The sequence below is a fragment of the Scleropages formosus genome, chromosome 2 (assembly GCF_900964775.1).
Source record: "Scleropages formosus chromosome 2, fSclFor1.1, whole genome shotgun sequence".
NCBI classification, from domain to species: Eukaryota; Metazoa; Chordata; class Actinopteri; order Osteoglossiformes; family Osteoglossidae; genus Scleropages; species Scleropages formosus.
Window position 1 is genome coordinate 31873215 of NC_041807.1, and position 13616 is coordinate 31886830.

The 13616-nt window shown below is 51.7% G+C and overlaps 1 protein-coding gene across 1 annotated transcript; it reads right to left on the reverse strand.

The window, feature by feature from the left end:
• Nucleotides 1-2318: 2318 nt before the first annotated feature.
• On the reverse strand, nt 2319-8485 carry cox4i2 (cytochrome c oxidase subunit 4I2). The gene is made up of 5 exons (XM_018737603.2): nt 8241-8485; nt 6074-6173; nt 4894-5058; nt 4569-4700; nt 2319-4079 (listed from the first exon to the last, which is right to left on the reverse strand). Exons 2-5 carry the CDS (start codon nt 6171-6173, stop codon nt 3946-3948), a joined length of 531 nt encoding a protein of 176 aa, XP_018593119.1. The 5' UTR covers nt 8241-8485; the 3' UTR covers nt 2319-3945.
• Between the last annotated feature and the right edge of the window lie 5131 nt (nt 8486-13616).

Genomic DNA, 13616 nt, shown 5'->3' on the forward strand with positions numbered 1-13616 from the left:
CGAGTGCTCGCCGTAGCGGCAGCTCTCCGCTGTGGAAGCCCGGCGCCGAATTCCCTTTCAGAGCGTCGGTAATCGGCTCCTTGCTAACAGACTTCCCTCAGATGTGCAAATCCCGAGCCCGCGGATGTCACGCGCTCGGGCCGGTTTCCGCCTCCAGCGCGCCGTCCGCGCCTCGTCCCCTTCACCCGAGCGGGGGACGAAGCCCTCCGAGCGGTGAGCGACCGAGAAACTGGAGCTCCTACTCCAGAGGGGCCGGATCGTGGTGACCGTGGACACCGACGATAAACAATCCAACGTGCTTTGATTGCATTTAAGCCGCTAATCGCTCCGGCGCTTAGCCATGCGGCCGAACGGACGCCGGACAGTTCGGAGTTGGTTCCGCAGCGGTAGTTGTCGAGGGCGATGAGTAAATGTAACGAGTAATGTCATCCCCCGCGCGCCGTCTAAACACTGGAAATCGACCGCATTGGTGGTTAAGCAAAGTTGTCATAGTAACGGAGCGTATCTACAAAATTTCATGGCTCCGCTCTCAAATCGAGTAACAGAAATCCCTCTGCACAGGAAGTGTATTGAAAGATAATGAAAGATGGAGCGTTTGATACTGAGGGAGGGAGGGAGGGAGGGAGGCTCGGCATCTGATTATGCGAGCTTCGGCTGCAGCCCTCCAGATGCGGGGCAGCGGCAGGCGGCTCTCGAAAGGCGCCCGAGTAATGAAGGAAATAATAGAAAACGTGGAATAACGAGACGCCGCCGAGCCTGGATGTAAGGTCTGCGCCCATGCTTATTGCTGTCACTTCGCAGCACCTGGCTTTCAGCGGGATGCTCTCTAACGGGGATTAAGTTCTACCTTCCCCATACGCGTAACCGGTTTGCACACAGTGTCATCAGCACATGGCTCTGAGGTTCGAAACAGGCTGACACCATAAGCAGGGTAATAGGACCAATAAGGTGCTGCTCTGCGTACTTGTTTAGCGTTCCTCGTATCGCTGCAAGAAAGCAAAGAGACGTTAAACGGGGGTCAAGCGCTGGTCCTCCCATCTCCACGCGCGGTAGGGCGACGCATCACTTTAGGCTAGTTTCGAATCGCTGCTTTAAAGCGTGGGAATGTTTTGCAGGTGTGGATCCTCTCCCGGAACTAGAGTTACGGTTAAACCGCCCCGGTGTCTACATGTGGCATCAGTACAGCAGCGTCCTGAAAATCCAGAAGTCACGGCTATGGAAGATGACACTCAATGAAGCCACATGGTGAAGAAAAGGTTTTTCATTTTCTTTAAGGTTGAGGGGCGTGGTGGCATGGTGGGTTTGGCCTGTGCTCGCTCTCTAGTGGGTCTAGGGTTCGAGTCCCGCTTGGGGTGCCTCGCGACGGACTGGCGTCCCGTCCCGGCTGCGTCCCCTCCCCCTTCGGCCTTACGCCCCGTGTTGCCGGGTCAGGCTCCGACTTGGGATGAGCGGTTTCGGTCTGCGTGCCTTCTTTAAGGCTTTGCCTACCTGTGTGTTTGTGAGTCTCGAGCTCTGATCTGCGAAAGCAAGCACCCGCTCACACGCCTTAAAGCTGCGTGTGGGTATCCCCTTATCTTCTTACATGCCTCAAGGTGCGACTCTAACCACTGCGCTCGCTTAGGGTCGCGTAGGTGTCAGCGGCGCTAACGGCGTGCGTCAGTCACGTTCGGCCCCGTTCGGCCCCGCCGCCGCTTCGTCCCACGCGCTCGAGCAGCAGCAGGAGAAAAAGACTTCTAATTTCCAAAAACATATTTTATTGAAGAGGTGTCAGTCAGAACAGATTTGTCTCCCGTCCTGCATTAGCGGCGTCGCTTTGCCGGTGAGCGACCGCTCGGGCCGAGCGGGAGGCGGTGAGCCGTCGGAGGGCAATGCGTTAAGACAGGTGTGCCGTGCCGCTCCGCTGGGGGGGGGGGGGCGAGGTTACCCCGTTCCGCTCGCATCGCATTGAGTGACGTGCCGAAGTCCTTTTCTCCGTGAGACGGGCGTGCGTCTTCATCCTGTTACGGGGTCGACTTGGCATCGCAGCCGCTACCAGGAGTCAGAGCCACACAAAGAAGGAGCTTTAGTGCCATAAGATTCTTTGATCCTATAATTGGAATGTGTGAAATAGACAAAACGGTGAACGTATTATGACTATTAGAGCATGGCAGCTCCGTCTGTGTTGAGTTTGCATGTTCTCCTCATGTCATCTCCCTGTTGCTGAGGATTTCCGCAGGGCTCCGGAAGGTCCCTCTCGCTTCCCGCACAGCTTCACGCGTTCCTGTGCTCCCTGCCCCCGGATCCGCGACTCCGTGACCTTGAGTAAATGGTTAAGATGTTTTACTAGCAAAATGAACAGCTGGATATCGTCACCGGATCGGTTCCGCTTTTCACGTCGATCGAGGGTCCAACAGCAGGGCCCCTTCTGGAACGTGAGCCGACCGCTCTCGTGCTTCATGGGAACTTTATTATACAGGCTTATCGTGCACCGCTGTCACGTACTTTGCGTGTAATTGTTTTTTTCCCCAGTGCTGCTTTGGCCGCGAATCTCCACATGTTTGCGCAAAGTGAAGAAATCATTCTGCTTCTGGCCTTTGAGCTTTGATCCGTCTTGCGCTTTTTCGGAGGATCATGTGCAAACCGTGGACGTGGAGGGGAAAAGGCAAGAAAGTGTGAACGATGACATAATGATTTGCCTTTTGTCGTTTCTGAATTCTAGAACAAGAAAACACTTTAAAAAAAAAGAAAAAACACACACACAGCCAAAATTGAGTTATTTTAATTTGACATATCATTTAAGGCAAAATGTAAAATGTTTTTCTGCAGGGGGCCAGGGGCTCTCTGTTAATGGAGGATCTTTAAATATTCACACTTGAGCTTTTACAGCCTCCCTTCTATGAAAGCAAATAAAAATTTGAATTAATATTACATGCTAAGGCATTAAGTGTAAAGGTCCTCTTTACTGTAGTTCAAAATACCACATCGCCATCTGACCTAGTAATACCTAAGTATCACCGACAACCACCGTAACCTCATCCGTCCTCTCGCTCGGTGCGTGAAACCAGGTGAATTATAACCTGTAATTCTGACGCGGAGCTTTATTTTAGAAGTTCGGAATTCACGTCAGTCTGTACGCGTTTCTTATTAAATTCACTTACTAGAAATTTTTCAAGTCCCGCAGCCCACGGGTCTTTTGCGGGGTTTCGGGTGGATGGGTGGATGGTGGATGGGGGGGGAAGTCCCGTCCTTCTCAGAAGTGTCACCTGTTCCTCCCGTTGTTGACAAGCGACCCTTATATTTCACGTCTCCAAATGCCCCCACCAACTCGTAGGAAGGTTTCTCTGCCTCCGGACACGATTAGGAAGCGAGCTATGCAAACAGGATGCGACGCGATTAAACGGCTGTTCGTGGAAACACACGGAAGGACTTTGAAAAAGAGCTCTCGCTAAATTGGTAAAAGACGCCGATAAATCCCGGTCGTCGACCCAGAACATTTCCCACGGTTCGTTTCAGAAGCAGCGACATAAAGCCGGCGCTTGGGCCTCCTTTAATCTCTCAAATCCCCTGTGATTTTTGCTGCTTCTGCACTTCGTTCAAGGCGGTGACTCCGTTTTTGAGGTGGAAACTGCAGCGAAGGATATCCCCTGCTCTAGGAGGACTCATATACACCTCCGATCGGCGTAGAAGGACAACGAAGTAAAGTTCAGCGCGGAGTACCTGTAGACGTACGTGATGTGGCGCATCTCGTTGTATTTGTCATTCATTGTCTGCTAAACGAATACGTGTGCGCGCGTGAATACGAATATGTGCTCGCTATACGAGTTACGTATGATATTTAATGCCAAGTACGGGAAGCGAGTGATGGAGCCGATTAGAGATCTTTGAACAAATACTCTGGATTACTGTGCAGGAGAGCTGATCTTGACTTACACTAAGGATGCTGGATGGCACCCCCCCCCACCCACTCTACTTCCACCGGTTCTTCTCGTAGTCCCACTTGGAGGAGACGCCTTCGATCGGGTTGATCCGCATGTCCAGCATCCGCTTCACCTGCTTGGCTTGCCACTCGTCCTCGAAGGTTCGAGGCCTCGGAGGGAACACTAACGCACAAAGACACCCGCCGTTACGCTGGGCTGCTGGCAGGATGGCGGAGTAACGTGTGTGTGTGTGTGTGTGTGTGTGTGTGTGTGTGTGTGTGTGCGCGCACATGGATGGTGACGTAGCATCGTAAAAGTGACAGTATGTAAAGGACTGTGGCGCTCTGCCACAATATTAATGGTGAAAAGGTGAAAGACGTTCGTGTGTCCGTCTTAGTACTGAGGCAGCGGTGTTGCCGAGGCTCTCGGGTTGCTTTGCCGTTTAAATGTTCAAGTCCAATATCAGAAGAAACAGGCAAGTCCATCAGTATAAAATGACATAACGTCCGAAAACGCAAAAGTACGTACGCTTTCATTTGCGTTTTTGTCAGGATGCTGATGTTTAAAATCACAGCTGGAGAGCTGTACGTGTTTGATCGATTGGCTGATTGATTAAGGGCGTCGCCGGCAGAGGGGTTGCGCCGACCCGGACCCGGAGCCGCTCGGACTCACCGAAGCGCCTCTGCCAGAAGACCACCAGGCCAGTGAAGCCGACAAAGAAGAAGATTCCGCCCAGCACCGTCTTCCATTCGTTAGAAGACGTGTTCATCTCCGCATAGGTCTTCCTGAACATCAGCCTGTAGACTGTGTGTGAGAGAGAGAGAGAGAGAGAGAGAGAGAACAGGGTAGAATGGGGAGAGAAAGTGAGCAAGTACATCGCACAGAAGGGGACTGTAAACAGAGGGACGGAACACATGTCCACGATCCATTCTGCAGGCGGAGAGGAGACCCCAAACAGAGGGACCGCGGAAGATCCGGATGCCGAAGATGGTCTTACGGGCAATTTTCTCCTCCTTGGAGAGCTCGGTCCAGGGGCCCTTTTCCTTCCGCTTGAGGCTCTTCTCGTGCTCGCCGAGCGTCTCCCGGTACGGTCTGTCAGGAAGCGGAGTGTCTACACGGTCGCAGTACATGGGCAGCGACATGTCCGCCGGCGGTGACGCTTCTGCAACACGGGGCAAAATGGTACGAGGAAAGGCGGGCTCGTATTAGACTGCATGTAGAGAATCATATCGACCGGCCTGACGCTTTCCTTTACGGTTTCACGCATCGAACGTATACGGAGAGATTCGGGTAGCCACCGTGAGCCCGACCGCTCTACCGACCAACCACGGAAATAGGGACGGCGGGTGGTGTAATGGCTAGAGCTGCGCTCAAATCCCCCCCGCCGTGTTTTTACCCTGGAGTGAAGAAGAGCTGATGTGGCCGAAAAATAAATAAATAAGTAGATAAATACAAAAAAATCCTCGGCTGCGTAAACAGGTGGATCATTGCAGCAGCTCCACATGATAAGTTGCTTTGGAGAAAAGGCATCTGTTCAATGAATGGGTTTAATGATAAGTACTAGGGGCAGCTGCTTTTCAACCCAAAGGTTGCAGGCTTGAATCCCCCTCCAGCTGTAGTGCCCTTGAGCAAGGTACCTAGCCTAAATTGCTACAGTAAAATTACCCAGCTGTATAAATAGGTAAATAGCTGTAACACGTAGCTTAACGCTCTAAGTTGCTTTGGAGAAAAGCATCAGCTAAATAAATAAATGTAGGTATTAGTGAGGCCTCAAGGGTCACCGTGGGTTAACAAATGGGTTACAAGGTCCAGGACTCTGCCTTAAGACAGCTTCACTAGCATGTTTATTTATAGGAGCTTACAATATATGGTACAGAAGACCAGGTATGAAACAGTCTTCATAATTAGTATTGTTCAGCAGACACTTTTTTCAGGATTCTCCCTCCACTCCACTGTATTGTTCAAGAGCGCCATCTGCAGGCTGAGTGTGCGCAGTGCAAGTGGAGGCAGATGTGCACAAAATTTTAATTTTTTTTTCTCTTTTTCTATTTATTAATGCAATCATGCAGTTTGTCGGAAGAGGGAAAGCACACACCAGGTTCCTGCCGTTGACACAAAGCATCGAGTTATTCGAGTACAGCTCAGCGTTTGACCGTAAGAGAGACATGGGTGTTGACCTTGTCCGTGGGAGGACAGCGCGGCTCTGCTGCAGGTCACCGGCCCCATGATGCGCCTTGACGAGAGGCTTCCCAGGCGCCGGGCCATCGTACGCAGCATCTGAAAGACACAAGGGCCGAAGCGAGGGAAGAACACAGTACGATCTCACTCGTGATTATCTTCTGGGACATTATCCAGAAGAACCTGGGAAGCGCTTCAGAGGCAGCGCAGCTGTGGTGCCGGAACTCGGAAACAAGTATAATGACCAATAAGCAGAGGCAGAGAAGACCATGGGAAAATAAGCCGCGTAAAAGGCTTTCTGGTATTTAGAATCCAGCAGCTGCTCCCCTGTGCGAGCCGGACGAGACCTGGCGAACATCTCGACAGTTTATTATCCCGCATCCAAATCACCGTTCTACACTTTTGTATATTTTCTACAATAATGTCTGAAAAATGCAGGGTATGTCTTGACTGAGGTAAAACCCAACAGCCTGAGGGGTCATTCGTATTCATGCTGTTTTCCAGTGTTTCGTGCTGTATTACACATTGTCCCCCACTGCTCTCCAACTTCTCTCACTTCTGGAGAACATTTATGGTTTTCTCATCCATGATGGGGTTTAATTTCAGCGCCTCACCCAGACCCCTTTCCCCACATGGCATTCCTACCTCGGAAATGTCAGCGACGTGTTTAGCTTAGAGGGAATGTGGCGGTGTGGGGGTTTCGGCTGATGCCTGCTGTGTGGTGGGTCTGGGGTTCGAGTCCCGCTTGAGGTGCCTTGCGATGGACGGGCATCCCGTCCGGTGGACGTCCCCTGTGCCCTGCGTTGCTGGGCCAGGCTCTGGCTTGCCGCATCCCTGCTTGGGACAAGTGGTTGTTGGCGATGGATGGATGGATAGGTGTTTAGCTTATGGGGGATATTTACTCCAGATGGAGGGGAACTAAATAGATCTTTTTACCCCCTAAAAAATCTGCTCAGATTGTTAAATCTTCACAGCACACACTGTCCCCCCTATTTTATTTATTGCTGCTCCTGTAGCTCGCACTGCTCTCCCCAGTGTCTAGTGTCTTATTGTCTCCAGTGCTAGTGTAAATGACACGTCCTGTACAGTTTCCTTTTTTTGTACTCTATATTGTATGTAAATCTTTGTTCGATGGGAGGGTGCGGTGGTGCAGCAGGTTTTACCAGGTCCTGCTCTCTAGCAGGTATGGGGTTCGAGTCCCGCTTGGGGTGCCTTGCGATGGACTGGCGTCCCGTCCTGGGTGTGTCCCCTCCCCCTCCAACCCTGTTCCCTGTGCTGCCGGGTTAGGCTCTCGTTCATCGCGACCCTGCTTTGGATAAGTGGTTTCAGACTCTGTGTGTGTACTTTCTTTCTTTAATGATATACAAAACCCTTACTGTAATACTGTAACTTTTTGCAAAAGGAATGCTTGAAAATCTAAAATATGCTCTTTCCCATTGACACTAATGCAGAAAACAAATGACCGTCTAAAACAAATATTTTTGTGAAACATCTAAGTGCCTGAGACTTTTGCACGTACTGTACATCCACCTCTTTATAGCCACTATATTCACTCTATTACATATCGTCTAAACACTGTATAACAGGCGCACACACACACACACACACACACTGTGCAGGGGCTCATGCCGATGGACTCAGAGCCCGTCTTGGGGTGCAAAGGTTCCGCTCTTCACTTTGCTCAAACCCTACAGCAAAGTCCTTCTTTTGTGGGCTCCTACAGCACTTGCGAGAAAAAGCGGAGGAGCCGGCAGGCTGACGGGAGCGGCGCGGCACAGCGACGCGGCAAAGTCCCGGCGGCCTCCGGAGACGCGACGTTTCCTCCGACAGGCGTCCGCGTTTCGGCGCGCGGCGCTCGCTGGAGGACTCGACGGCGCTCTGTTTCGACTCACTCTCTGAATACGCGCGTCTGAGAGATGCCTTGGTGGCGCAGAGCATTCCAAAGTGCCGTAAAGATACACTCAGTTATTCCAGAAAAACTATGGTAACTGCTTATGGTTTTCAGTTCAGCTCACACGCACACACATTTTGTTCCCGTTTCCATAACTCACATCACAAAAGTTGCAGTAAGACCTCTCCTGAATGAGCAGAGTGAGACCCCTTGGCCTGTCCACCCCAGCCCCCCGAGCACCACTTCCCAGAATACCCAAGGTGGACGCTACTCACCGCCGTCCTGCCAAGTGGACGCCGCGCTCTCAACAAGTATGTCCCTCGTCCTTTGGATCCTGCTGCTCCGAGCTTCTGCTCCCGCGCCTGGCTTGGGCTGCTAATACCAGGCGGACTGTCGCGCACCGGCCAAGAAAACAACACACGGTGCGTGTGTGAGACTGTGTGTGAGTGTGGGACGTGGCGGTGTGGGGGGGGCGATTAGACAGAGCTGCAAAAGTGCGAGCAAACGGGCCGAGGCCACGTGACCGGTGGTAGACGCAGGGAGGGAGGCTCTGGAACTTCCGGCCCATGTCCTGCTCTTCCTTCACTCGGCGTTCGTGCCTTTTGTGGCCAGGGGACGCCGTTGTTGAGGGGGGGGCAGGGGAAGAAGAACAGGGGATGGGGGGAGAAGGGGGAGGAGGGGGGAACTAAGGAGCTCTGTATGGAGGCCAGCGAGCCCTGGATCGCCGCCAGGCCTCAACTGGGTTTAGCGGCAGCGGCTCGGGTCCCGGAGACCCGGCTGTCTGGCGCACGGGCCGACGCTGGGGTGTCCCGCGGGGTGGGCAACGGTCGAGAGAGGGGGGAGGGGCGCGGCGTGCTCTTCTGGGGCGGTTTTTACATCGAGCCCCGGAGTGCTGCAGGCCCAATCGCTCCCTAACCACCCTTTCAGGCAGAAACAAGGAGGGGTGACACACGACGCTCCTCATCTAAACACGGTAAGTTAGTGCTGTGCTGCAGGGGAGGGAGGATTTCCAAACATCGGTGCTATTGAGCAGAAATCTAATGTTTGTACTTTACTGGACTTCTCTACTTTTCTCTCGCTGACGCTTTTCTCCAAAGCAATTTAGTGCGTTAAGATAATTAAAACGATGGACCCGCTTTCACAGCTGGGAGAAATTTACTCTGTCAATTCAGGGTAAGTACCTACAGGAGTGGTACTGGAACCTCAGTCCTTCAAACACAAGGCAGCAGCACCACCGCGCTGCCTGCTGACCCCAAACTTGGGCCGGCGCAACGCAGCAGCTTTACGTCCGTGCACTACTCTGCTTAACTTTATTTACCCCTGTACGAAGCAGGGTATCTCACCGTATCGTTTCAGGGTAAGTACCTTGATCAAGGGTACTCCAGCAGGAGTGGGATTTGGAGCAGGAGCCATTCATTTTTAAGGCCACGCTTCTAAGCAACGGGCTGCCTGCTGTCTAATTCATCAAAGTCCAGCATGTTACCAGAGTACCGTGTACCATGTTACGTTACCACGTGTTAAAGACGCGGCGAAACTGTCTCCCCAGCATGTACAGGAACTGTTCACACTCTTGTGTGCAGATTATGTTTACATTAAATTCTCTTTATTTTTGTGTTTTACCTTTGCTTCTCATTCTGCCTTCTGTGCTGCATGTGTACCAAGTGTAATCTGAGTACTTTACCATGTACCATTTCATAATGATGGAAAAATGTGTTTCTCCTCGTTTGCCTTACGAAGAGAACCGAAATGGAAAAAGAAGAGCTTTTATGTAAAATGTAAGGTAAAAATCAGTCCTCGCTAAAACTCGGCGGAAAATAATGTTCAGTATTATTTACATTTTAGTGTATTCGTTTAGCACATCCATTCATCTAACTTGACTTACGAGTATAAAACGTATACTGTGATTCGGTTTTTGAACAGTGTTATCACAACAGTAATTAATTTATGGAAAAGTGTTATTATAATTTTATATCACTCTTTCAGTGAGCCACAGACAGTACTGATTTTACTTATTTGTCTACATGCAATTTTCTGTAATTTTACCAGAAAACACACACACACACACACACACAGTGCCACGTGTCCCATACAGGGTTGCTGGGAGCCAGAGCCTAACCTGGCAACACAGGGCATAAGGCTGGAGGGGGAGGGGACACACCCAGGATGGGACACCAGTCCATCACAAGGCACCCCAAGCGGGACTTGAACCCCAGACCCACTGGAGAGCAGGACCCAGTCCAACCCACTGCACCACAGCACCCCCTGTTTTACCAGAACATTTCAGGTTATTTCTCTTTTCTTATGATTAATATTACAGCAGGGATCCTGCAGAGAATGTGAGCTTCAGCCTATAAATCTGCTCTTAACCACTGTGCTGGCTAATGTCCAGACAAATATTGAAATAAATATGTATTATATTCAGTGTATTAACCTATTGAACGTGTACTGATCTATTGAACTTTCAATAAAGAAACGTGCGCGACGCAGCCACTAGGGGGCAGTATATGAAACCCGAGTGGCGATGGATGACCGCTGTCCGTCCAACCCAGTTGCGAAGGAGTTCAATGACCACTAGATGGCAGCACTAGTTACTGTGCAATATTGAAACTAGGTTTAATTGCACCCAACTTGACATTTGAAAGCAATGTTCTTACACACACACACTGCCTGAAACCACTTGTCCTGGAGCGGGGCCATGGGGAACTGGAGCCTAACCCAGCAACACAGGGCGCAAAGCTGGAGGGGGGGAGGGGACACACCCAGGATGGGACACCAGTCCACTGCAAGGCACCCCCAGCAGGACTCGAACCCCAGACCCACCAGAGAGCGGGACCTGGCCAAACCCGCCGCACCACCGCGCCCCTCAGGTAATGCGCTCAAGAAACTGAAATGCTATGATTGAAAGAGCGGAGCGAGTCCGGTGAAGTGGAGAACTTCATCTCGTTGCGTGTCGCCATGTCTCCAGGTGTGTCCCTGCTGTTATTCGGTGCTGCCTTTCAAGGCCAAGATTAGCAGAGGGAAAGTGATAAACCCAGTCGGTGTATCACTTTCGTGCTCCTACAGCGTTTACAGTGTACACCCACACACACACACAAGTCCACACAGGATCTCGGGCATGCGTGCCCACAAAATAGAAAGAAATATCCATAATTATTTGTGGCTTTCGCTTTCAAGATGACAAAACATTCATTGTGAATCGGCTCACGCGCATATTTCCCTCGCCGATTTCTGTGCGAACTCGCACTGATATGCGGACTGCCCTGTCCCTACCGAGCGTGTCCCGTAAAGGGCTATAACGATGGGACTCTGGTCCTTGTCACCAGGCCTCTGTGAAAAGCCCTGCAAGGTGTCATGAGTTTATTTTGTGGCCACATAAGCTGTTAGGGTTCACGTTGCCCCATAAAGCTACAGTTTTGTGCCTCGGTGCATTCGGTTCAAGTTTTCACAGCAGTGTGGCAGTACGTTTTGGGCTGAGAAGCCAGCGATAATAAACCGTGGGGTTCCTCCAGGTTTGGGTTCACGCTGCGGTTCGTAGGCCGGCGGAGATGGACTGTGCGGTGCGGGGAGGCGGCGTGGTGACCTGCACCGTGATGGACTTCCAGGGTGGGACGAAGCCCGACGCTCGTGCGTTTCGGACGAGCGTGCCCCCGCGTGTACACCTGGTCGCGAACGGGGCGTGTTTGGGAAGGGCAGGGGCAGTCCAGATGGGATCGGGGGGCCGAGGTTGGGATTTTGGTGGGTGTTTGATGTGACGATGACAGCTGTGGAGACAAAGCGCGGGGCAGACGCGGATCCTGAAGGGCACGGACCTCCCCCCGCCGCCCCACCGCCGGGCTCCTCCTACCCTGCCGGGCGGCACGTGCCCCCCATTCATTCATGGAAAATGAAGCATAAACGTCAGCGATGTAACCCCCATCACAGACACCATTGTCCCCATGGACCCCCATGCTGTTCTTCCTCCCACTCAACGGCACATTAGAATTGGAAATGTTTTAGCACGGATAGCATTTGTCATTTTTTTCTTCTGTTTTTTTTTTTCTTGCGTCTTTCATAAAAATAAAAAAAGAAACAGGAATGCAGACTGTGGGAGTAATTAGACCTTGACAGGCATCTTGAAGTCAATCTGGCTGCTCTCAAAGCCAGCTGACAGCCTGTGTTAACTAAAGCAACGGCAGATTAATCACGCATACCCCCCCAACACACACACACACACACACACACACAACGTGCACACTCAATCGGGCACAACAGAAATTCATAAAAGCTGTTCGGCAGTCTTGCAGGCACCACGGACTTGGTCCCAGTGGAGAGCACACAACATCAAGCCTTATGAAACATTAATATGAGCTGCGCCACCCAGTCTAACGCAAGGCTCTAAGTGCACATTTATCAACACGTAAAGTTTATTGCACTCGGAGGGATATGGATCTGCAGCACGGCACCAGGAACTCTGAGCCACGCGGAGACGAGGCCACGGAAGCGCTGCACAAGGCTGGTGCTCGTTCGCTCTACGCAAATGTGTAATTCTACCTCCTTTCCTGTCCTTTTACTGCCACCTGAGCCCAGGTGACAAAGTACCTCATCACCCCCTGACCTTTAGTTCCTCCAACTCCAAGACAGGAAACTTATTTATTTATTCTGCCAACTGATGCTTTTCTACTTTGTAACTTTCACTGTTCTGTTTGTAAACTACTTGCAGTGATTTATTTTTTGAATGGAGCTGGGTCATTTTTACTGTATCAGTTCAGGGTAAGTACATCGATCCAAGGGTACTGGAGCAGTAGGTGGGATTCGGTGCCAGGTCATTTGGTTGCGAGACAACAGCTCTAACCGCTACGCCACCTGCTGGAAGCAGGCTTACACTGCAGTGCTGTAGAAGCAGCTCCTGGCTGCCAGCTCTGGCTCCAGGTATGAAGTAGGCGTCAAGCAGTCAGAGAGAGGAGGCTTGGAGGGGACTGCGCTTTGCCTGCATGGCCCAACGTGCCCAGGCTTGCAAGACAGGCTCTTGCACGGCCTGTTTTTCATGTACTCATCCCCGAAGGAGCGTTTGCACTAACTCTCTATTGTATTTGGCTCCTGGTGCTGGCAGGCTGCAGCCCGGAACTGCAAAGCGAGCCCTGGACTCGAGGTTCCATCTACATTCAGAGGGGTTTTTGCTGCCTGGGGACCGTCGCCAGGACAGCGACACACACGCACACACACACACACACACACACACACCCCATACAGCCTTTGAATCTGGGGCCTTTCTCTTAATGTCAGAGTACCCCCCCGCCTCGCCTGATGTATCGCTGAAGCCAGGACGGCAGGAGAGGGGGGCGCCGTGGAGGTGGTCCCCAAAAATGAACTCCATCCAAATCAATCCGGAGGACACAGCTTCACCAGGGCATAATTCTGTCACCCTTTTGTTTCCGGGGCCTCGGGTCAGAGGAGTGATGAAAATGAAATGGGTTTTCATTAATTGGTGCTGCTGCACTTCAGACAAAAGCGGAGCAGCGGAGGAGTCCGTTTGGCGTCTTTGTGCTCTTTGCGGTCGTGCCCTTATTTCCACAGTCCTGCCCTCTTTGTCACTGCAAATCCAGGCTCTATCTGGTCTCTCGCTGGCAGTCGCAGCAATCTGCCCAAATGAATATGGTGTTCATCAGAGGTTC